The 25,704-nt window shown below is 43.1% G+C and overlaps 1 protein-coding gene across 3 annotated transcripts in view; it reads left to right on the top strand.

Moving 5' to 3' along the window:
• Positions 1-2,812: 2,812 nt before the first annotated feature.
• Positions 2,813-25,704, top strand: part of DLGAP5 (DLG associated protein 5) — a 220,224-nt gene continuing 197,332 nt past the window's right edge. For 2 of the 3 annotated variants that reach the window (XM_030214159.1, XM_030214156.1), the window contains exons 1-3: positions 2,813-2,951; positions 5,215-5,457; positions 7,430-7,629. In XM_030214159.1, coding sequence (XP_030070019.1) covers positions 5,217-5,457; positions 7,430-7,629 — 441 coding nt within the window. In that variant the 5' untranslated portion in view covers positions 2,813-2,951; positions 5,215-5,216. The remainder of the gene's footprint in view (positions 2,952-5,214; positions 5,458-7,429; positions 7,630-25,704) is intronic. The other variant, XM_030214158.1, reaches the window with a different exon arrangement.

Raw genomic sequence — 25,704 nt, 5'->3', positions numbered from 1 at the left:
TTCCCAAGGCAGATTACAACAACAGCTAACATGAACCCATCAGGAAACAGGCTATCCTAGCTGGTTGCCGACCTCCGGGAGCCTAAAGGGTCTCCTCGTCATGGGGGGCCTGTTTTTGCTGTCCTGCCTATTAATACCTTTGTCTCTCCCCTTAGTTTTCAGGTGTCTCCGCTCCACCATGGAAAGCATCGCTGACCGCCGTGCTGCTGCCCAACTTATGGCTCTCCAGATGTACTCCCCCATTCCCCAGTCTGATGAAGCTGACGATGAAGCACCTTGTGGCTGACGTGCACTTTTCACCTCCTGAGTCACTTAATGGGCCAGTACCCTTGTGTCAGCATAAGACCGGATACAAAGGGGGGGGGATTCCACTAGGGGCCCTCCGTCTCAACCCCGGCGAAGCAACCAACGGCTGCGCAAGGGCTTAGGGCTCGCTTGTTGCCTCCCTCGCTAACTATCCTTGTCCTTTCTTTCCTTTTTCAGGGTTCATGGAGGTGATACTCTCCACCAGATGGATGTTCAAGTATCAAAAGGGGGGAATGAAGGAGTGGAACGCCGGATACTACTCGAATACTATGAATACTACTGACCACCAGAACAACCTCATGTTTTGTGCCTACTGATGGACTTATACTTATGGACTCTACCTCTGCTTTTGGCCTTTTAGCCATACTTTATTAATGCACTGGACCTTTTGTGCCTTACATATAATGAGCCTAGACTAAGACCAAAACCTGTGCAGTTTAGACTTTTACTAGTAGTATGTATTTGTTAACCAGCAGCTAGATAACAAATTGTAGTAGTCAGCAATTTAGGGTTGTATGGAAGGCAGCTGGCTCTGCCAGCCCAGTCTCGTGATCCATGCATAGAGGCTGTATTGTGTAGATGTGCTGGAACACTGCAATAAGTTACATTTCTTGCAAAGTAACAATTTCTATGAAAGCTATGAAACTGACGTATCTTTTCTCTGTGAGAACTACAGAACTACTAATGTATTGCGCATGTGCCTGTACTGCGCATGTGTGTGTGTGACGTATGATGCGTTTTATGCGCATGACCAGTAATCTGTATAAGAACGAGTGTCAGATGACGCTCGACACACAGTATTCTGAGATTGTACTCGGTGCTGTGTGAATTGCTAGCAATAAAAGTTGTTTTGTTTTGGAACCAATTTGTCTTTCGCCTCCTGATTTTCGGACCCGTTACATCCTCACTGAAATCTGGCCATCTGTATTGTATAGAAGAACAGTGAAGAAAAATGAGCACAAACCACAGAGTTTATAATTGCTGTTTCTACTAGCTAGAATAATTTTTGGAGCTGTTTTAAAGATATGCAATTATTTATTTTCTTCACCTTTTAAGGCACTACTTATCCAACTGAAACAGCTTTAGACTTGTTACAGATGGACCAACAATAAAGAACGATAATAGATGCAGCAGCTCATAGGTTGGCTTCCTTGCTTACAGTGGACTAGATAAACTCACTTCCACTCCAGTCATTATTTCTGGAGCCATATGGTAACCATAAAATTACACCTCAACTTCCTACAAGATTCGCACAGTGCTGGGTTCTGTCTGGTGATAGCTGCATACTGTAAGTAGCGCGGCTATCAAAATAAAGAAGCTCTCCTGTCATTAAGCCTTGTTTTAACCTCGAGAAAGCCAGATCTCGCTAAGTTACGCCCCCTGTGACGTAATGTTACCTTCCTGTGAGAGGAACCAGTCACCAGACAAATGTATGTCAGGATTCAGCCTGTGGGGTCCACTGTTAAGGAGGTTCTTCACAAGAATAATCCCTAGCGTTAAATACATCAACAGTCTTATTTAATAAAAAAAAATTTAGAGCATATATGTAAAATGTCTGCATCTAAACGACTGGGCAAAGAAAAAATGAACTTTTATATGTTTTGTAATCTAATCCCATGGAATCCCACTGTATCAGTCTTTTACGTTTTGCCACAATAAACAATATTAAGCACATAAGTATTGCCATACTGGGAAGTACCGACGGTCCATCAAGCCCAGCGTCTGTTCCTGTTTACAAGAGTGGCCAATCCAGGTTACAAGTACCTGGCAAGATCCCGAAACAGTTCAATACACTTTGTGCTGCTTATCCCACAAGCCACCTTTCTCCTTTGATGTAGGCACAGGAAAAGAAAAATTAAATGCTCCCAAGTTTCAACCTAATTCATGTTTAAAGTGGGATATAAATGTCATAAATAAATAAATGGATAGAAACTCTAAATGTTCAGCACCTCCTTTACCAGGACAGAAGAAAAACTGCACGAATATGACATATGCTAACCCGCTGATTACAATGTATTTAACAAATACTCTACCTATAAAAATTTATTCCGTTATTATACTTCCTGTGTGTACATCCGTGTGCTGCACAAGGTAGCAAGTTTGAACATATAAGTGAGATTAAATAAAAATGCTGCCAACTAAAATAAACAAGGACAATGTGGATACAGCACCTCATAGGTTTGTGTACTTTGTTTTGAGAGTACGCAGAACAACGGCTGCGCGGGGAGTGGATGGAAATATTAACCTAAGGGGCTTCAACTTTTTGACGTCATACTATCCTGTTCTCAATCAAACCTCCTTGGTGGCGACTAAAAAACCTGCTCTTCCAACGCCCCCAAAATTATGCCAAAATGCCTAACCAACCTCTATTGGACATTTCTGACACCTCCCAAAAACGTTTTACTAAGCCTGACCATCTAACCAATGAGACATAATTTTATGAAAGTCCATCCAATAAAAACGTTTCTCCTGGTAGTTTTTGAATTTTCTCGTTGACCAATGAGAACTCCTGAGTGTTCGCTTGTGCTAGGGATTAGAGATAGACCGTTGATTAAAAAAAAAAAGAAGTTTTTGGGACGTACCTTTTTCTTCTTGAGGATCGTGTTTTTATTTGGGTTAGTGAGTTATTTTATCGGTCTTTGTGGGTATGTATTTTTTGTGTGTTATCTTACTGAACGCCAAGATTATGGTGTTAGTATTTACAAATGTCTGAGGGGACTGCTCTTGCGTTTCTGTCATACGTTAGGGGTAGTTAGAGGCTATTGTACCTTTCACCCCCACACGTTATGAAACGATTACCCCTTTTGGTATGCTTCGGATATAAGTGAAAGTATTTGCTTCGATTGATCATTGGATAATTTAGTTCTTTGGTACTTGCTTGCCTGATATGTATATGTTTACAGACATGCTGTTGTATATGAGAATTTGGTATGCAGTACACTAAGAACTTATTTGAATAAGAAAAAAATGTTAACTTGCAAAAACTGCTATATTCAGCGAGCTGTTTGTTCATAACTATATTCCGATGTAACGGGGCAGTAATTTAATAAAAGGTGGCAGTTGGGAAACAGCGAAGCACACACGATGAAGACTTTTGCAGTCTTTTTTTTTTTTGTTGTTGGCTCGTAACAGTTCTTAATTGTTATTGGGAGTCAGAATGTAATTTTTAACTAGAGGGGTATTAGTAATGGTAAAAATCTATTTGTTGACCAAATTAAAAATACATAGAAAGGCATTATATTGACACTAGTGCCAAGAAATGCTAGGATCACTTATTCATAATACTTTTTGCTAAGTTAAATGTTGCCATAGCCTATTGGGCTCTGCATCCAGTTTGTAAGTGGCCACTCCAGGTCGCAAGAATCTGGCAAGATCCCAAAACACTAAAATAGATTGTATGCTTTTAATCCTAAAAATAAGCGGTGGGTTTTTCCAAATTAATCGTGAAAATGGTTTCACAGTGGATAATTGAACTGTACGTATATCTGTAGGTAAAGCCAAGGCATAGGTCTAGACCCTCTCTAGTTACTGTCCAATTTCTAAATTTTGTATCATTTCAAAGATACAGAAAAAAAAGTCAACTATTCTGTCATGTGGAAAAAAACTAACATTTTGCACCCAAGACAAATGGGTTTTTAGAGCAACATGTAGCAGAGAGACCACAGTTGACCCCCTCTAATTAGTGTCTAATTTGTGTATCATTTCATAGAAAAAATAGTAGTCTTCAATCAACTACTTGCTCATGTGGAACAAACTAACATTTTGCACCTGAGACAAACTGGTTATTATCCCACAAGTTCTCAACTCTTCTAAATAACTGCTTGTGGACCTCTGGACCACTTAGCAAACCACTTATACATTTGATACTCTTCAGCCATCCAATTACCCCTGTGGACGCCTTACAATATCTCGGTGCCCACATTGATTCTAATCTCTCCTTCAACAATCAAATTTCTCAGGTTGTTAAAACTGGTTTATTTTGGTTATGGCGGTTTCAATCCATTCGATGCTTCCTTGATTTCTCCTGTCTGTACACATTAAGCTAGGATTTCATCACTTCTCACCATGGTTACTGTAATAAGGGGGTCTCCCACAGTCTCAAATACGCCATCACAAAACTCTGCAATTTATATTTTCCTCAAGGCCAAGCGTTTTGATCCGGTAACTTCATTATTTCTCAAACTTCATTGGCTGCCCATATTGTATCTGGTTCATTATTCTTTCTTACATTTAAGATGTTGTACTCTGGTAGCCCTTGTACTTTTTCCCCCCTAGTTATCCCTTACACTCCCACACTCTGCGTTCTCTTGATTGCAATCATCTTGTACTTCCCTCCCCTAAGCAGGCCCACTATGAGTCCACCTGGAGTTCTGTCTTTTATTTCTTAGCGCCCCCCCCCCCCCCCCCCCCGAGCAGTTTACTCACAGATATCAGAATGGAACTCTTTGGTCAATTTTAAGAAAAGTTTGCAAGCCTACTACTTCCAGATGGCTTTTCACCCTACTCTTAGTTAGCTAGCTCCTGTTGGGATGGTACTCTGAGTATCCTTTCTCCCCCCTTTTTCTGTGCCCTCCGTCCCTTTTCCCCATATTTGTTTTCCTTTGTGCCTTTTATGTATGATTGTGTTATTTACTATCAAAATTATTGTTATTTTCCTTAAGATTTTATGTTTTTAGTCTTTATTGTTAACCGCTTTGATCTTTTTACTTAAGAAAGGCAGTATATCAAGTTGGATATACTGTATGGTTTTTTTCTCTTACTATCTGTCAAAATGTAGTTAATGAATTAAACCATAATTTCTAAATATTTGTAGACAAGAATATAGAAGAAACTATGTACTTTTACAAAAGTATGTTTACTATTTACAAATTTTCTCTCCCTTTTTTTCTTATACATCAAATATACAAGACATGATGGATGTTAAATCCCAGTTTGTGAATCGCTACAAAAGAGATCTGAGTACTGAAACGTTCAGAGCAAAGATTGCACGCAGAAAATCCTTGTCACAGAAGGAGAATAGACATAAGGAATTTAGAAAGAGCAGAGGGCTTCCACTTCATGATCTCAACATTTCTCCATTTAAAGAGAATGACATTTCCCAGCTGGAACAGACTGAAACGCTTCTTCCTACACTAGAAGAAACAAAAGAGAGTGAGTTAAGTTTTTTTTTTTTTTTTTTTTTTTTCTTTTTTTCCCCCTCCCCTTTGGCCTGTTTCCATCACTACTGATTACTGTAGGTTTTCAATATTACTACACCAGAAAAGGTTTATAGTTTCATGCTTTCTCTGCTTTCACTATCTGTCTTTTCAATGAGTTTTCTCAAGTCTGAAGATTTTTCCTTAGTGATATCATGTACTTAAGGTTTGTTTTCAAATAGTTTTTCCTGGATTTATGCCACTCTGTCTCGAAACTTGCCCTTAGTCTGTCTCAGCACATGGTGACATCTTGTGGATTGGTGCAGCTGCAGTTCTGGACAGGCTCCCATGGGCTGTGGTGTAGTGGATCTTTCCTTGACTGAGCCTGGTCACCCTGGTACTTCTTAGTAACAGTATAGGTTCTTACTAAATAGCTGAATTTTCAGATTTTCCTCACAGGCTAGGTTTTTTGTGTGTGTTTAGAAAAAGAAGTTAAAAAAAAAAAAATAATAATGGGGGGGGGGGGGGGGGGCAGAGGAAAGCCAGTGCAGGTTTTGTCCAGTGACTGGGGGGAATGCTGGGGATTTTGTCAGTGGCTGCTTGTTCAATGAGAATGGGTAGGTGAGGAGAAGGATGCTGGACAGGGGGACATGAACCGAGTATGTGTGGAAGGCAGCATGTTTGGTCCATGCCCAGTTCTGGGTAGATCTGTAGATACAGCATGTCCAGAAAAGGTTCACGTGTGCTGGCAAGAACAGACATTTTGGGTGTTGACCATGTTCTTCCTGTGCTTTTAGAGAAGGTTCAGATCTGTTGGTTGTGGGAGGTTCCCCCCCCCCCCCCCCCCGGCTGAGCTTGTAGCAGAGCAAGGAGGCTCTGAAGGCATCCTGTGTTGAGGGGATATCCTCTGAGGTGTGTGGGGTTTTTTTTTTTTTTTTAGGTGATTCACTTGCTCTCCATCAGGTCTTCGGAGTCATGCAATCATCACTTTAGACTGGAGCTGTCTTGGGTATGGGAGATGACTAAGTCCAATCTGTTGTGTCTTGGGCCTGTAGAAGGCCAATACTGTTTGAAGTTTTGGAGGCATATTGGGGCTCATCCCGTCCTCACTGAAAGGAGAAATGGGGTGTTGGCCTGAAAGATAAGCAAGGAACTAGTCTTTTTCGGGTAGTTTCTGGAGATAGCATTCTTCCCCATGGGGAGGGAATAGGAATGACACTCTTTCAATTCTTCTGATGAGAAAGAGCTGGCATCCCTTATAGCTTGCTACTGTCCTGGATATGAGTAATAATTGTACCATGTGTGACCATGGTGATATGGAGTTGGATTTTTCCAGGGAGGGGGAGAACTTTCATTAAGGGGACAGATTTGCTTTGGGAGAGGGGGAATAAGGCAGGCTTTGACAATTGTTTTTATTAAATCTAGGAGCCAGCAGTTAAGTCCTCCTTTTGATTCTTCTTCCCCACACCCACAAAGCCAACACTGACCATTTCTAGCACACATAGCTCTGTTTGATCCTTGGTAAAGATAGAAGCAAAGAATTAACTTGGTCTCTCCATTATGGCCTTGTCCTTCCTGAGTGCCCTTTTAATTCCTTGATCTAAAGTTTGGACACCTGCACAGGCTTTCTGCTTTTAACATACCTGAAAAAGTGTTTGCCTCTGCATCAATCTTTTCAGATTCTTTTAGCCACTTTTATCAATGCTTTGCATTTTTAATTAGTTGGTGCTTACGCTGCTTCCTCTTCTTCATTCAGATCCTTTTTCTATGTTTTGAAAGTTAAGGAAGTTGGTTCAGAAAAGCAAAAAAAAGCTTGTAAGCAACCAAACTTAAAAGTAAGAAGAAAGCCAAGCAAAACTAACAAAGGGCATGAAAAAGTGAGGGAAAATATTTGACTGGCATCTGTTGTTACCAAGGATGGAAATATCTTTCGTGGATTTACTTCCATTGGTAATCATTAGCATTTTTTTTTAACTTTAATGTTCCAGACACATTTACATCAGCCCAACAGGTGGTAAAACAGCGGCGGGACTTGCTTCAGCGCTTCAAGGAGGAGAAACAACTTAGAAAATTAAAAGAACAGCGAGAGAAAGCCAAGCAGTCTGTGTTCAAATGTGGGCTTTATAAACCTGATGTAGCATGCTTTTTACCTGGTCCATATGCAGTACAAGCAAAACAAAGAGAGAAGGTAATATAAAAATTCCTAAAGATGGCTCTTGTGTATTAACTAAGCTTTGTTGGTCTTGACTTTGAAAGGAACAGAACACCACCCAAATCTTCCTTTCATTTATGAATATTGTAGAGTTAATAAAGATTGACAAATGGGTATTGTACATGACTTGAAGTACCCCAGATGGCTAGTATAGTTTCAGGTTGAAGGAGTTAAATGCAAAAAGATTCAATAGAAGAGAAAAATTCTATTGGAAAATTTTCCTGAAAAACTTTGGGTCTAAAAAAAACAACAAATTGAAGAGAACATAAAGGGTAATTTTTATAAGGGACTTCAGCATTTGAAACACTGCTGTACGTGCTCAAGTAAGCTTTTATAAAATTGGGTAGTTGGTCATACATGTCTAGAAAAATGCATACCACCTACTTTGAGTATATGTTTGTATGTTCAGGGAGTTGACTTGACAGAACAAAGGCTAGTTTGACATTAATGCACATAATGTGTAAAATACATGTATGCGTTTAATCTTGTATTTATCTGTGCATAATTACATGCTTTTTTTGGGATAACGTAAGACACAGATGTATGTTGCCTTTGAGAAAAACAAGCACCATACAGGTGCCTTGTCAAAATTTACCCTTTGCATGTTCTCTAACAAATTCAATGCTTGAATTGCTTAACTTGATATTGTATTGAAATCCATTCATTGTTTTATGATTCAGTTTTTAGAATTGAATATTTTCCATGGGAAAAAAATAACATGGGTAAAATATGCATCCCCCCCCCCCCCCCCCAAAAAAAAAAAAAAAAATCTCTAGGTATGTGAATCTTTTATATTCTGAAAACCGAGCTTTAATGTTAAGACTCAAATGTTTAGATGTACTAGACCAGCCCTGAACCTGTGGGTTGATCCCATTGACCAGCATGTGGAGGCGGAGAATACAGAGTTGTATGTGCTGCCCTGTAAGGTCAGTGTGCGGCTCCAATCTGCCAGTATTTCTTTCTCTCCAGAAGCTGGGGACAGTTGTGCTGTGTAGCTCTTGGGTTTATCTGGTGAAGTTTAGCCTTAGTGGGTGGGGTTCGGACAGTTGTGGTATGCGCATGTTGAACTGCTGACTATTCTCTTCTCTTGGGGGGTGCAAGGGTGGGAACACCTTCTGGGGCTGCAGTTGGTGTCACAAGAGTGCTTCAGCAGGTTGGAGCATTTTCCTTCAGCAAGCTTTTGTGTTAACAGTATCAGTTGTCTGCAAACAAGCAGGAGGATGCAGGCACACTCTTTGGTGACATTCCGATGCTGCTTATGTGCTGGAGTTTTCCCTCAGCACAGAGATCTTTTTTTGGTTTCTTTTAATTTGTGTGGGGGTTTCGACGCTGCCACATGGGCTAGTCTCTGCAGTCCAGTTGCTGAGGTACAGATGCTGTTCTTCATTTGCTGCACAGACTGAAAAAAACAAAGCAAAACTTAATTCTGTGTGTGTAGAAGAGATAGCAAACAGTGACTTGCTGAAATTTTTTGTTGTTGTTTTAACAAAGATTTATTGTGGGTAAAACATGTGCTGCTACCCCAGTGGGCCCAGTTTTAACAAGGTTAGGAAATGCTGCTAGAATTGTCAGTGTTCTTCCAGGCTGTACTTGAAGGAAAAAAAAAAAAAGCTCCCACAATCCTGTGAAAGTAGTATAAATCCCACTCCTCATATCTGACAATACTGCTGTTTTTTTCAGGGCTTTCATCTCAGAATATTTCCCGTTGTTGCCTTAAAACCAGTTCCTGTTTTCATCTGATTGTGAGAAATCAAACTGGAAGAAATAATCCTTCCACAAGGCTGCCCACTCCATCAAATTTTGATTTATGTAAAATTATTTTGGCAGCTGTATTCTGCAATAGCTAGTTGAGGGGAGGGAAGACATGAAAGAAATAACTGATATTTTATAATAATATTGATATATCTGTATCGGAGTTCATCATTTTGGTCTGTCTGTGAATGATTGTGAGTGCCTGTTTATTGAATGTCTGGCCTGAGTAATTGAGCTTTACTATGTATATTGCAGTTTCTTGTACGATATATCTTATGTTCATTTATAAATGTTTTGATTTGACTACAAGAGAAATAGTATATCCAAGTATAAGCAAAACAGCAAAAATAGAGGCTGACAAATGTGCCTGCCTCAGGGGTCACAAACAACTTTCTCTGAGAAGAAGCTGATTGGTTGGCTGTTTCTTTGTTCTGTCTGTGGATTAACTTGTTTTTATAACCACGTGTATACATAAAGGATTTATTCAAGCCAATCAGCTTGATATTATCTCCCTATTGGTTTGCACATTTGTCAGCCTCTATTTTTGCTGTTTTGCTTTGATTCTCCGTGGAGGCTCCTGTTTTCTTGGATTTGCTCTTCATATCCAAATATATAATAAATAATAAGATTGTCACCCTCTAATCACTAGAATTCCTGATAAATGGAGAAAAACCTACTTTTCTTCCTTTTCAAACTTTGGGGCATGTATCGACACCATAGAGACAAAAGCTTTTCTACCAACAAAGAGGGGCTAGGTCAATTCCTAGCAACTCGTATTGTAGAGGACCACAGTATCAGAGGTGACTTCAGTCTCCTGGGACATATGGTAGCAGCCATTTGTTGTTCCATTTTCCAGGTTGCATATGCAAATTTTACATTGGCATCTCAAACTTCATTGGGACCAACACCATCAATTCCTAACAACCAGGTGTCCGTTCAACCTTCTGTAAGGCAATCCCTCCGATGGACAAACTAAGACAATCTCCAACAATTACTCTGGCAACAGATGCTTCTATGCCTAGCTGGTTGTGGAGGGATTTCATCTTGCCACACAAAGTGTATGGTCTTCAAAAGAGTGCCTTCTACTCAACAGCCTGGAGCTCAAGTGATTTCACGCAATTTGAACCTTTTTTTTTTTTTTTCTTTGATCAGAAAGTATTGTTGATAAAACATAGCTGCTTGTCCATTCTTATTTAAACAAGCAAGCGGGCTCCGGTTCACATGAATTTGTTATGAAGCTCTGGATTTTTGGGATCTTGCGTGCCCCATGAATGTCCTCTTCTAAATAGTGTTTATCTGCTGATAATCAAAACCAGATTGCAGATTCATTAAGTCACAAGCTGGACCATCATGAAACTTGATAAACCATTCCAAGTTTAATTGTATTTTATATTCTGCCAAATGGTCATGCCTTCACAGTGGTTTACAATAAAATAGAATTTAAATAGAGAGAGAAGGAAAATGTAGGGTGTACAAATCAAGTAGGGGAGGGAAGAGAGCTGTATCCCTTCAGATTGATGTGCTATTCGGTCTAGTTTTTTGTTCAATTTCCAAATGCATCTGTGCAAACGTTTTTACACCTTTTTTTAAATGTTTGAAAATAAGTTTCTAGTTGTAAGTTGGATGGTAGAGAATTCCAAACTGTAGGTCCCAACACACTGAAAACAGAATCGCAAATTGTCCAGACAAATGTAGGGGGAATAGGGTATTTAATTTAAAGTCCGCCTGTTAGGTGGGTAACGTGCATTAAAATAAACGTAAAACAAATTAAATGGTTTTGCTGAGAGGATCATAGTACCCTTGTGAGGAGTACCCTTGTTAGGAGTCTTGCAGAAAACTGGTAGACCTGAAGAATAGTGGGGGTTTATGAATGTGTCAACTTTTATTGGTGGGTAGTAGTCAGCCAGTGTTCTTTTCCTAACAGTGATGTAACATGATCCCATATTCTAGCACCATTGATAAGTTTAACATCAGAGATGCCCCGATGCTCAGAAGCAATGGACCATTGGTCTGACCCAGTATGGCTATTCTTATGTTATTACTAAAAATCACTTAGCTTAATTCACTGTTTTGTTAAAAGGGATTGAGAACTCTAGTATATTTGTTGACATTTATGCATTTGGAAGCATTTACAATTTTAGTATATGTTTACATTTTTATCAAGAGAAGTCCGGCTAATCACACCTAAGATTTTTTTTTTTTAGGGTGCTTGCAATGGTGATAAGGGCTATAAAAAGGCTGTGATCCTTTCCTTGAAAATATTAGACTAATTGGTTTTCTCAGATTTCAGTTTCTACTTATTCATAAGTAGCCACTCCACAGTGAAGGTCAATAAAATTACATAGAAATATAATATAGTTAAGCTCTGGAACTTGATGCTGGAGGATGTGGTAAGTGATTAGTGTATCTGGAGACAAGTTCCTGGAGGAAAAGTCCATAATCTGCAATTGAGACAGACATGAGGAAGCCACTGCTTGCACTGGGATTGATAGCATGTTTGGATTTCTGCTAGGTCCTTGTGTCCAGGATTGGCCACTGTTGGAAGCGGGATACTGGGCTAGATGTACTATTGGTCTGACGCAGAATGGCTATTCTTATGCTCTTAGGAGAGGTTCTTTTGGTTACTGTTAGGTTAGCGAGTTGTTTAAGGCTTTTGTGTTTACATAAACAAACAGTAAGGAGAAACTCGGAATAAATACTGAGGAGCTGGTCTGGAAGCCAAGAGAGGTCTCTGCTCAGTTTTCAGTTCTCTCTCTCTCCACCTGTTGGCTGATGGATATAACCATCCCATAGTTTCTGGAACGGTGGTAAAGACTAATGAAATGAAAATTATCAGTTCAAATTTGCCACTGGGCCGAGCTGCATCTTCAGTTTCTGTCGGTAGCTCACATTGCAGGTCAGAGCAACGTGCAAGCCGATTATCTAAGCAGGCATCAGATCGATCTAGCAGACGAAGTATTCCTGCAGATATGTGCCAAATGGGGCAAGCCCGTGATGGATCTTATGGTGACAAGTTCAAATGCCAAAGTCCAGTGCTTCTTCAGCAGACGGAGAGATCCTCGCTCGGCAGGGTTGGATGCCTTGACTCAGCCCTGGCCTCCTATGTGTTCCCTCCGTGGCCCTTGAGAGGGCGCGTGCTCCTGCAGATTCGGCTGCACCCAGGAGCAGTGGTCCTCATCGCCCCGGATTGGCCCAGGAGGCCTTGGTATGCGGACCTCCGACAGATGCTAGTGGAGGCTCCCCTTCCTTTACCTCTGGTACCGAACCTGTTGTCACTGGGCCCGGTAGCCATGGAGGACGCCTGCTGCTTTGGTCTTATGGCATGGCAATTGAGAGGGCGCAATTGAGGGACAAAGGCTATTCAAACACAGTCATTTCCTCTCTCCTGCAGGCCCGTAAGCGTTCCACTTCTGTGGCTTATGCCAGGATTTGGCGCCGGTTTGAGTCTTGGTGCACTTCAAAAGCGATCACACCCATGCGGGCTCCTGTCTCGCCGATTCTGGACTTTTTTGCAGGATGGTGTACAAATAGGCTTGGCCTATAATTCCCTGCGGGTGCAAGTGGCAGCGTTGGCCTCCCTTTGTGGTAAGGTTGCAGGCGTGTCTTTAGCTGCTCATCCAAATGTGGCACGGTTTCTTAGTGGGGTGCTTCGGCTCCGGCCTTCCGTGCGAGCACCCTGTCCAGCTTGGAACCTGGGGCTAGTTTTGAAGGCCCTGCAGGCTTCTCCTTTTGAGCCGCTTCGGCGGGCATCTGAGAGAGATTTGACACTAAAGACCGTTTTTCTTGTGGCCATTACTTCGGCGAGACGGGTGTCAGAGCTCCAGGCGCTGTCCTGTAGAGACCCTTTTCTGCAATTCTCAGAGTCCGGGGTCACAGTTCGGACCGTGCCTTCCTTCATGCCTAAGGTGGTTTCAGCGTTTCACCTAAACCAGCCTATTTTCTTGCCCTCCTTTGATAAGGAGGAGTTTCCAGAATCTTTTGGGCAGTTGCACCTGTTGGATGTGCGCAGGACTCTGCTGCAGTATCTGCGAGTTACTATCTCTTTCAGGATCTATGATCATCTGTTTGTTTTGCTATCAGGTCCTCGCAGAGGGTCTCCAACGTCTAAAACCACTATTGCCCGCTGGCTCAAAGAAACTATCTTTTCAGCTTATCTGCTTGCCGGCTGGTCTCCGCCTGTAGCCTTTAAGGCGCATTCTACCAAAGCAATTTCTTCCTCTTGGGCTGAAACTGGAGCACTCTCTCGTCAAGAGATATGCAGTGCAGCAACATGGGCTTCTAAGCTCTCTTTTGCCCGACATTACAGGCTGGATGTGGCTGCTAGGAGGGATGTGTGTTTTGGAGCACAAGTGCTAGTGCGTGGTGTGACCTGTTCCCACCCTATATAGGGATTGCTTTGTTACATCCCATACGTAATGGCTTCATCTGCTTGATGACAAGGAAGGGAAAATTAGGTTCTTACCTTGGTAATTTTCTTTCCTTTAGTCATAGCAGATGAAGCCATGAGCCCTCCCTGTATGATTGTCTGTATGCTGTGAATCTGTTTCAGGTGCTGTTCTTGCTTCCTGAAGTTCCTTCCGTCCTTGGGAGAAAGTTGGAAAACAGTCTTCAGTATTCATGTTCACTTATAGGAGGATGAGTTTATTCCCTCCAGGAGGTTGCGTGTATCCCCTCCAGTTATACAATAAGGAGGACGAGTTTATTCCCTCCAGGAGGATGTGTTCATTCCCTCCTTTTGAGTTCATGCCCTTGTTAAGGGGCCATCGTTCGCTGTGAGGAAGTTCATGTTATTCCCATTGTGGTTTGCCATACTGCTTTGGAAGCTTCAAATACTAAAGAGGCAGTGGAGCTGGCTGGCCATGAGGCACTGTGAAAAGTTGAGTGCTCTCTATCTCCCCCTGCTAGTTGATGGATACAACATATACGTAATGGCTTCATCTGCTATGACTAAAGGAAAGAAAGTTACCAAGGTAAGAACCTAATTTTCCCATTCTTCAAAATACATTAACTGATCAAATCGGTAACATTGCCAAATCTTAATAACAGTGATGTGTCTTCTGAAGAAAGAGGATTTCAAAGCTACAAACTGCCAGAAGTTATGGCTCTCAAGGTTCCTGTCACAACTGGAGCCGAGGCACATGGCTGCCTAACCAAAGGCCAGCCGGGGAATAAGCCACACACCGGCTAAATTCCACACAGAAAAGTGAATCCCACTGGACCCGCTTTTCTTGAAGCACTCAACCAAAAATAATTCCAAGTACAGGGTATTAAGAAAATCTAATCCGACCAGACTGACTGCTCAGGCTGCATGTCTACCCTCTGCTGGAGACTGAGATTTACTGGCTGCTTGGGGGTTGGCTGCTAGCTTTTACTGGTTTAAGTTTTAGTGTTCTCAGTCTCCCTCTGCTGGTAGGCGTGCATAACCTAAGCGTCTTGACCGGTCTGGAGGGTCACTGAGGAAGTCTAGATTTGTTTCCCTCTTGTTGGTTTCTGAACCAACTGCTCCATAAAGCAGTCCTTAATTTCTTCTAGGAACTTTTACATAGATGTTACATTTATCTGGTCAATATCGGGATAATTGAAATCACCTGTTGTGGTACCTAGTTTGTTAGCATCTTAATTTCTGCTGACGTTTCTGCATCTGTCTGTTCATCCTGGTCCAGTGGATGGTAGTAAACTACTATCACTATCCTTTTCCCCATTACACATGGAATTTCTATCCATAGGGGTTCCAAGGTGTATGTTGTGTCCTGCAAAATTTTTTAGCCTGTTCTATTCAAGACCCTCTTAACATATGTTAACCTTCCACTAATTTGGTCCACCCTATCACTATGATATAATTTGTGCCCTGTTCTGACAGTGTCCATTGATTATCTTCCTTCCACCAGGTTTTGGATGCCTTTATATCTATTTCTTCATTTAGTGTAATGTATTACTCTTGCTGGAATACTGTGCCAAAAAAAATTCAAAATTCTGTGCACACAATTTGCAAATTCTGCAAGCTTTTATTATAATTTAACCAATATTACAGCCCCCTCTTTGTACAGAGATACCATCCATATTTTCCCAGCCCCCTCCCTATACCCATACATAGCCACCTTTTTTACAGCCTCCCTCCCTCCCTCTATCCATACACATACATATAGCATCCACTTCTTTTAGAGCCCTCCCTCTACCCATAATATCCACCTTTTTTTATGCCCCCCCCCCCTTCGCCCCACAGCATATTTTTTTTTTCAGCTGCCCCTGCACTCACCTGTGAGGCAGGAGGAGCTACATAGATGTACCTCTTCAGAGCAGGAAAGAACCCTACTCTCTCCTGGGCTGGTGCCGCTGCTTTTTCCAAATGGCCACCGAGACTTCCTGCGGCAGTCATAAGATTACCACTTGAAGTCTCAGCCATTTTGAAAAAGCAGTGGCAGCAGACAGGAAAGAGGGGGGTTTCCTGCCCCCAATGAGGTCTCTAGACCACCAGGGTGTACTCAAGAAGGCTTGGGGGGGGGGCGGGGGGGCGGAGGGACACAGGCTCAGGGGAGTGAGGGAGCCAAGCAAGCCTTTTCCAAAGGCTGGGGCGTCTGGAGTGTAGACTCTGTGCAAAAATATGGAATTCTGCACGCCACAGTTGCGCAGAACTCTAGCAGCAGTAATGTATTCTAATTCTCCCATCTTTGGCTTTTGGTATTTGCATAGAGATAGTTCAAACAATGTTTTAGTCCTATTTACAACTTGCTCAACAGTTGATAGTGATAATTTGCAATCTATAAATTCCATCTGCTCTTTATTTAAAGACACCTGGTCTACTCTGGTCTTGATTGCAACCTTTCTATTGGGATGCTCTATCTTCTCTGTTTTGGTGATTATCTTTTTAAAGATTGTTTTCTGAACCATACACTTTTGAGCGACTCTTGGCTTTTCTCCAGTTTTTATTTAAGCTGCTCTATCTCCTTTATAAGTGTTGATGCTGGCAGCCTGGTTCCATCCTGGTTAAGGTAGAGCCTGTCTTTTGGAATAGGCTCCCTCTCCTAGAATGTTGCCTAGTTCCTAACAAATCTATATCCCGCTTCCCTGCACCCATCTCATTCACACATTGGGGCTGTGGAGCTCTGCTTTTTTTTTTGGGGGGGGGGGGGGCTGTGCATGGATCGGGGAGCACTTTTGAGAGTGCTACCCTAGAGTTTCTGGATTTGTTTGCTACCTAAGAGCCTAATTTGGGTTCTAGAACCTCCCTACCACATTTTCCTATGTCATTGTTACCCACATGTACAAAGACAGCAGGCTGTTCCCTAGCAGTGTCTAAAATCTTATCTGTGATGCATGTGGTCCACCACCTTCGCACCGGGTAGGCAAGTGACCAAGCGATCCTTATGTCCACCAGCTATCTACACACTTAATGATTTGAATGTCCCACTAAAACGGCTATTCTAACACTTGAGGGGTAGCTTAGTGGTTAATGCAGCAGACTTTGATCCTGGGGAACTAGGTTCTATTCCCACTGCAGTTCCTTGTGACTCTGGGCAAGTCACTTAACCCTCTATTGCCCTAGGTACACATAAGTACTTGTGTATATACTATGTAAACTGCTTTGAATGTAGTTGCAAAAACCACAGAAAGGCGGTATATCAAGTCCCATTTCCCTTTCCTAGGAAGAAACCCCTGTAGACACGTCCTTGGTGCGAGAGGATATTGCATCCCCTAGAGAGCAGGTCCTGGCTACAGGATCACTTTAGTGATGCTTTCCTTTCAAATGATCTTTCTCCTCCATGGCAGCACAGTGGTTACCAGACTGGAGATGGGACTTCTCTACTATCTTTCTGTAGATCTCCTTTATAAACCTCTTTCTGCCTCAGTTCTTGGAATTCTTTACATCGAGATTTCTCACTTACTGGGAGGTAATCAAATGTGTGACGCTCAATGCAAAAGATGGATTGCCCCAATCTCGCTGCTAGACTGCTGCTTCATCTTATTGGTGATTTCTTAAGTTGCTAATGGGAGTAAGAATATGTAAACTGAAGTCCCCTAAGATTGTTAGTTGTTGTTTTTAATAGTAGTAGGTTCCCCTCTATGGACCTTAGTGCATTTCAAAGAGCTAATTAACTGGCTGATAGAGATGCCCTAATTACATTTCTAGCCTCATTGGTTCAACAGCCTAAAAATCAGATCAGGCCAGGGTTGGGAGGGAGGGAATTAGTCTAAACTAAGGTTTTCTGTGACTATTAGCTCTGCTTTATACTGATACTATGGTAACTTTAAATAATCCCTTTAAATTTTAGCCTTTTGAACTAAAACAGTCTTTACATGCTAAAAAAAGATTTCCTTAAACTGCCTTTGCTAAATGAGCAGAGTAACTTAAAAGTAGCTTAAAATAAAGAAACTGAAGTTACCTATTTAAAGTCTACCTTTCCCGAAGTTGAGTAGTTTCCCAGCAAAAGTTCTTTCTAGTTCTCACAGCACTTCTTATGGCCACCAATCTGGCCTCGACATACAAGATTTGCAGACCAGCTATCTGGTCTCCAAACAGCTCTGGCTTTCTCTTACCCATTATCTTTATTGGGTATTTCTATGTGTCTAGCAGGATTAGGGAGGTGAAATTTTAGTCTAGACCTGAATTTCCTTTTTTTTTTTTTTTTTAATCCCACTAGATCAGTCCAGAACCCTCCTGGGAAAACTTGCAACTGCAAGAGGAATCTCCCTTGATTTCAGTACTGGAGGTTTGTTTTGTAAGGAATTTTTTTCTTTTTTTTTCTGGTTGTTCACTTGCTAGATCGATACTGGACTAATTTTTCCCCATTAACGTTAGATACTGTGGCCAAAGCAGTTACCAAGTTCTCCCAGAAACACTGTGGCCTAGATATCTGCCCTAATTATCTGCTGAAATCTGCACCTACATGCTTCATGGCAGATCTCGCCACCTATTTCAATTAGATGCTCCAGAATGGTATATTCCCTTCTGCACATGGAAGCATCCTCCTCACACCTATTCCAAAGGACTCGAAAATTAAAGCTGATGTCTCAAATTACTGTCCAGTGGCATCAATTCCTTTACTCATCAAAACAATGGAAAGTATGGTTAACGCTCAACTATCTGATTATTTGAGTAAGTTTTGCATCCTGCATAGTATACAATCGGGTTTTCGACCACAGTACAGCACCGAAACAGTGTTAGTTACCCTCCTGTCAAACTTCAAGCAATTATTATCTACTGGGAATAAGATGTTATTACTCCAATTTGATATGTCAAGTGCATTTGACATGGTAGATCATACTGTTCTACTTCACCTATTAGATACATTTGGTATAGGAGGCAATGTGCTTAACTGGTTGAAGGGCTTTCTATCCCTAAGAACGTACCAAGTTAAATCCAACTCTGCTGTTTCTGCACCTGGACTGCTTCTTGTGGAGTGCCCCAAGGCTCACCCCTTTCCCCTACTCCTTTCAACATCATGTTAATTCATCTATGCGAACGACATGACCATCTACATCCCTTTCAAAACAACTCTTGCTGAAATCACCGACAAAATAACTGCCAGCTTTGCCACCATGGAATCTTGGGCTGCAGTGTTTCAATTTAAACTCAACAATGGCAAAACAGTGTCTAATCCTATCGTCCCAGCATAACAAGGTTATCCCAACTTCACGTGTCACTGGGGATTCTATTCTTCCAGTCTCATCAACCCTGAAAATCCTTGGTGTCTTGTTAGATACTCACTTGCAATTGGGTAACATAGTAGATGACAGCAGAAAAAGACCTGCACAGTCCATCCAGTCTGCCCAACAAGATAAACGCATATGTGCTAGTTTTTGTGTATACCTTACCTTGATTTGTTCCTGTCTTTTTTTTTTTCAGGGCACAGACCGTATAAGTCCGCCCAGTACTATCCCTGCCTCCCAACTACCAGCCCCGCCTCTGGCACAGACCGTATACCGTATTTTTCGGACTAAAAGACGCACCGGACCATAAGACGCACCTAGGTTTTAAAGGAGGGAAATAGGAAAAAAAAATGTTCCTTTTTCCCTCCTCTAAAACCTAGGTGCTCCGGTGCGTCTTGTCCGAGTTTTGGATCACCGTCCCGTACTTACGCGATGCCATGTTCCGTGGTGGTTTAGTGACGTCGGGGCAGGAAAGAGCCCCCTCTTTCCTGCCCATCGCGCTGCTCTCCGTGCTCCTCACTGCTTCCTGACGGTATCGGCCATTTTGAATATCGCCGAGACCGTCAGGAAGCAGTGAGGAGCACGGAGTGCAGCGCGATGGGCAGGAAAGAGGGGGCTCTTTCCTGCCCCGACGTCACTAGACCACCACGGAACATGGCATCGCGTAAGTACGGGACGGCGATCCAAAACTCGCTACCTTCGGACTATAAGACGCACCCCCCATTTTCCTCCCAAATTTTGGGGGAAAAAAGTGCGTCTTATAGTCCGAAAAATACGGTAAGTCTGTCCAGCACTAGCCCCGCCTCCCAACCACCGGCTCTGCCACCCATTCTAGGCACCTTTCCCTTACAAATTCCTCCAACTGATTATCTTAAGTACCACCATAGGTTCAACCTTCACAAACAAGATAGGTTCAAGCCTGAGGCAGTTTGAGGCTAGTGGTAACATGGTAATACAATCCATTTTGGGCCACAGGATGGCCACTTGTGTGGCTGATTCATTCTGCTGGTTTTACATGTATCCATCTGACATCTGTGTGCAGCTCTGACGAACCACCACTCTTCCTCTGCCCACGCAGCATTCACTCTCCACATGTTCCAGTGAGAAGCCACTCTTTCCGTCCATGCAACATTTAGTCTTTACACATATCAGTGAGGATCAACTCTTCCCATCCATGCAGCATGGGAAAATTAGGTCTTACCTGCTAATTCCTTTAGTCCTTCCAGAGTGATGGGTTATGAACTCCCATCAGTAGATGGAGACTGAGGAACACTGACTTCTAAGTAAGCCTATAAGTGAGCTATGCAGTACGCCTGGGAGTCAGCTGCCAAATAGCCAAGCAGATCACTCGAAGAATCCAGACCTAAACAAACCACCCCTCTCAGTGCTGAATCTCTGCTACCAGAGCAGAGACTTACAAAATAATACCAGTTCCCACTGAAGAAGGGCCTGGTACCACTACAGAACTGCTTCGCTCTACCAAGGACGACTGTCCTGATGTGCAGACCCACAGCTAGATCCAGGCCCATCCCTTGGCAAACAGCACACCACTTCAAGCTGCTACAACCATGTGGCTCAAGCCATGAACAGCAAGGGACCCCCCCCCCCCCCTTTTAATCTCATCACTAAACGAATGTTCCACTCAATGTGGAGATTGCGGTGTATCAGGAAATTCCTTTTGAGGGAACTCTTCCGTACTCTCACTAATTGGTTAGTTCTTTCACATATAGACTACTGCAGTGGTATTTATGACTTAGACATTGTTGCAATCACGGAGACGTGGCTAAATGGTTCCCTTGAATGGGTTTTAAACATACCAGGCTATAATCTATTTAGGAAGTATAGAGAGGGTCGTAAAGGTGGAGGAGTAGTTCTATATGTGAGAAATGATATCACAGCGACCGAAATGACAGGGACTTGGGGAAAGGAAGAAGCGATATGGATCACCTTAAAAAGAGATGATAGAACCTCTGTCCACGTGGGTGTTGTCTACAGACCTCTGACACAATTGGAGGAATTAGATAAAGACCTGATCGCAGATATTCAAAAGTTGGGTAAGAAGAGAGAGGTGCTGTTGCTGGGAGATTTCAATCTGTCGGATGTAAATTGGAAGGTTCCGTCTACGGAATCGGAAAGAAGTAGAGGGATCGTGGATGCTTTTCAAAGTGCTCTGCTCAGACAAATGGTGACGGAACCCACGAGGGAGGGAGCGGCGCTGGATCTGGTGCTCACAAATGGGGATAGCGTGTCAAATATCCGAGTGGGTGCCCACCTGGGCAGCAGTGACCATCAAACAGTTTGATATAACAGCTAAAGTGGAGAGCAGCCACTCAAAACTCAAAGTCCTGGATTTCAAGCGTGCTGACTTAGTAAAATGGGGGAACACCTGAGGAAGGAGATGATGGGCTGGGAGGAAGTACAAGAAGTGGAAGGACAGTGGTCCAGGCTGAAAGAAGCTATAAATAGGGCCACGAACCTTTATGTAAGGAAAGTAAATAAAAGCAAGAGAAAAAGGAAACCGATATGGTTCTCCAAGCAAGTGGTTGAGAAAATAAAGGCTAAAGAGTTGGCGTTCCAGAAATACAGAAAAACTCAAGAAAAGGAACACGGGGAGGAATACCGGATGAAACTGAAAAAAGCCAAGAGAGAGAGACGTCTGGCGAAAGCGCAAGTGTAAGAACAAATGGCTAGAAACGTAAGGAGGGGTGACAAAAATTTCTTCAGGTATATTAGTGAAAGGAGAATGACTAAAAAGGGAATTGTGAGACTAAAAGATACTGCGAACCACTATGTGGAAAATGATGAAGAAAAAGCAAATTTGCTAAATAGATACGTTTGTTCTGTTTTCACAGAAGAAAATCCTGGAGAAGGACCGCGATGGACTGGAAAAAGTACAAATGAGAATGAAGTGGATAGAGCACTGTTCACGGAAGAAAGTGTGTATCAACAACTTGAAAAGCTAAAGGTGGACAAAGCCATGGGACTGGATGGAATCCACCCCAGGATATTGAGGGAGCTCAGAGAGGTTCTGGCGGGTCCTCTTAAAGATTTGTTTAATATATCCTTGCAGACAGGAGAGGTTCCGAGGGATTGGAGAACGGCGGATGTGGTCCCTCTTCACAAAAGTGGTGATAGGGAAGAAGCTGGAAACTACAGGCCAGTAAGCCTCACTTCGGTTATTGGAAAAGTAATGGAAGCGATGCTGAAGGAAAGGATAGTGAATTTCCTGGAAGCCAATAAGTTGTAAGATCCGAGACAACATGGTTTTACCAAAGGGAAATCGTGCCAAACGAATCTCATTGAGTTCTTTGATTGGGTGACAGGAGAATTGAATCAGGGACGAGCTATAGACATAATCTACTTAGATTTCAGCAAAGCTTTTGACACTGTTCCCCACAGGAGGCTCTTAAATAAACTGGATGGGCTGAAAATAGGACCCGAAGTGGTGAACTGGTTGATGGAAAGACGCCAGAGGGGTGATGGTGAATGGAATTCGCTCGGAGGAGGGAAAGGTGAGTAGTGGAGTGTCTCAGGGATCGGTGCTGGGGCCGATTCTGTTCAATATATTTGTGAGTGACATTGCCGAAGGGTTAGAAGGTAAAGTTAGCCTATTTGCGGGTGATAACTAAGATCTGTAACAGATTGGACACCCGGGAGGGAGTGGAAACATGAAGAAGGATCTGAGGAAGCCAGAAGAATGGTCTAAGTTTTGGCAATTTAAAATTCAATGCGAAGAAATGCAAAGTGATTCACTTAGGGAATAGAAATCCATGGGAGATGTATGTGTTAGGCGGGGAGAGTCTGATAGGTATGGACGGGAAGAGGGATCTTGGGGTGATAGTATCTGAAGATTTGAAGGCGACGAAACAGTGTGACAAGATGGTGACCGTAGCTAGAAGGTTGTTAGGCTGTATAGAGAGAGATGTGACCAGCAGAAGAAAGGGGGTGTTGATGCCCCTGTATAAGTCATTGGTGAGGCCCCGCCTGGAGTATTGTGTTCAGTTTTGGAGGCTGTATCTTGCTAAGGATGTAAAAAGAATTGAAGCGGTGCAAAGAAAAGCTACAAGAATGGTATAGGATTTGCGTTACAAGACTTATGAGGAGAGACTTGCTGAACTAAACATGTATACTCTGGAGGAAAGGAGAAACGAGTGATATGATACAGACGTTCAAATATTTGAAAGGTATTAATCCGCAAACGAACCTTTTCCGGAGATGCGAAGGCGGTAGAACGAGAGGACATGAAATGAGATTGAAGGGGGGTAGACTCAAGAAAAATGTCAGGAAGTATTTTTTCACGGAGAGAGTAGTGGATGCTTGGAATGCCCTCCCGCGGGAGGTGGTGGAAATGAAAGCGGTAACAGAATTCAAACGTGTGGGATAAGCATAAAGGAATCCTGTGCAGAAGGAATGGATCCTCAGGAGCTTAGTCGAGATCGGGTGGCAGAGCCGGTGGTGGGAGGCGCGGCTGGTGGTTGGGAGGCGGGGATAGTGCTGGGCAGACTTATATGGTCTGTGCCAGAGCCGGAGGCGGGGCTGGTGGTTGGGAGGCGGGGATAGTGCTGGGCAGACTTATATGGTCTGTGCCAGAGCCGGAGGCGGGGATAGTGCTGGGCAGATTTATACGGTCTGTGCCCTGAAGAGCACAGGTACAAATCAAAGTAGGGTATACACAAAAAGTAGCACATATGAGTTATCTTGTTGGGCAGACTGGATGAACCGTGCAGGTCTTTTTCTGCTGTCATCTACTATGTTATGCTGGTAGCCGAAAATTTATCCTGACTAAACTACAGACTACTCAAAACACAGCTGCTAGGCTTATTTTAGGCAAATCACGCTTTGAACACGCTGAACCTCTTCATTTCAACCTGCATTGGCTCCACATTTTAGATCGTCTAACCTTAAAAAATCTGCTTGTTAACTCACAAGATTATCTATGGGGAGGCCCCTGCTTATATGGAAGATTTGGTAGGTCTACCATCCAGAAATGCTTCTATGACAGCTCGATCATACCTCAATTTACACTGCCCAAGCTATAAATCTGTTCGTTATAGATTGCTCTTTTCCTCATCCTTCTCCTATGTCAGTCTAAAGTCTTGTAACAGTCTACCAAGGTCCTTAAAAGAGATTGCCGACCATCAAATTTTCAAGAAATCCTTAACATTTTTGTTTGAGATGGCTTATCCCAACTACATCACTCAGTCCACACTTCTTCCTCTTGACTGAACCTGTTTCAAACAGTTATTCAGTCATTACCCTCATTGATATGTAAATTAATGTAATTTTGTAAGCTGCATTGTGCCCGCTTTTGTGGGAAAATGTGGGGTATAAATGTACTATAAATAAATAGTAACTACTAACAAAGTTGGCACAATTTTCAGGATAAAGAGAAAACAGTGGAGATAATAAAAGCCAATTTTACACCATCGACTTTATTGGTTATCTCCACTGTTTTCTCTTTGTGTGGTTTGTTCTGTAGGGCACAATTTCCAGGACAGCCTTTTTTAGAGTTTTTACTGGAAATGCCATGTTTAGCCTTCATCTTCTGACAGTGATATAAATCCATGACTGGGTTGGTCTTTCAAAATTCAAGGAAAGGAAGTTAAGTACTAATTTTTTTTTTTTTCTTTTCCCCCTTCAGTTTTCAGCATTTAAAATGTTAGCATTTTAATAACACAGACCTTCTTTATCGGAAAACTAGGTTCTCCGAGGACAAGCAGGCTGCTTGTTCTCACGACTGGGTGATATCCGCGGCAGCCCCCACCAACCGGAAAAAGCTTCGCGGGCGGTCCGCACGCAGGGCACGCCCACCGCGAATGCGCGGCCGTCTTCCCGCCCGTGCGCGACCGTTCCCGCCAGTCCTTTCTTTACCGCGCCTGGAGAGAGTCGTGCTATTGCCGCTCTCTCTTAGTCAGCCCCGGAAAACCGTACGCGTTCTTCGCGAATTCGTTATTTTTTGTTTCTGTTGCCGCGCGCTCCAGTTTTCTTTTTTACTCTTCAAAAAAAAAAAAAGAGAGCACGCGCTTTATTTTCCCTCGTTTCTAGCAGGGGCGTCGCGTTGCGGCCTTGTGGCCGCGCGGTCGATTATTTTTTCGAGGTGTGATTTACCGCCACCATCGACGACTTTAACTTCGCCGACGCGATTTTTCCGTCGATGTCCTTGAAGGTCCCGAGTGGATTTAAGAAGTGTGGTCGGTGCGGCCGGCCGATCTCGCAGACCGACACCCACGCTTCGTGCCTCCAGTGCCTCGGGCCGGAGCACAATATCAAGTCATGTTCTTTGTGTCTTGGTCTCCGGAAACGGACTCAAGTTGCGAGGCAAGTTCTTCGGGACCGTCTTTTTGGAACTTGCGCCGGCCCCTCGACGTCGACCTCGACGGCATCGGTATCGACGGCCGGTTCTTCGGTACCGGTATCGAGGCCCGAGAAATCGGCATCGACCCCAGGAGCACAGGTCCCGTCGGCCCGCCGGTCCTCCGGTGAGGGTAGGGGTGAGAGGCCGCGTGGGCAATCGGCCCCGGTCACTCCCTCGGCCCATGGCCCTCGGGACCGAACCCTGTCTGACCCGGTTCCTCGGGACCGAGGGGGATCGACCTCCTCCTCCTCTGTTCCACCTGGCACCGATGACGGGCACCGCAAGAAATCTAAGAA

Source organism: Microcaecilia unicolor, chromosome 9 (genome assembly GCF_901765095.1).
Source record: "Microcaecilia unicolor chromosome 9, aMicUni1.1, whole genome shotgun sequence".
Lineage (NCBI taxonomy): Eukaryota > Metazoa > Chordata > Amphibia > Gymnophiona > Siphonopidae > Microcaecilia > Microcaecilia unicolor.
This window is presented reverse-complemented; position numbering and strand designations above follow the sequence as displayed.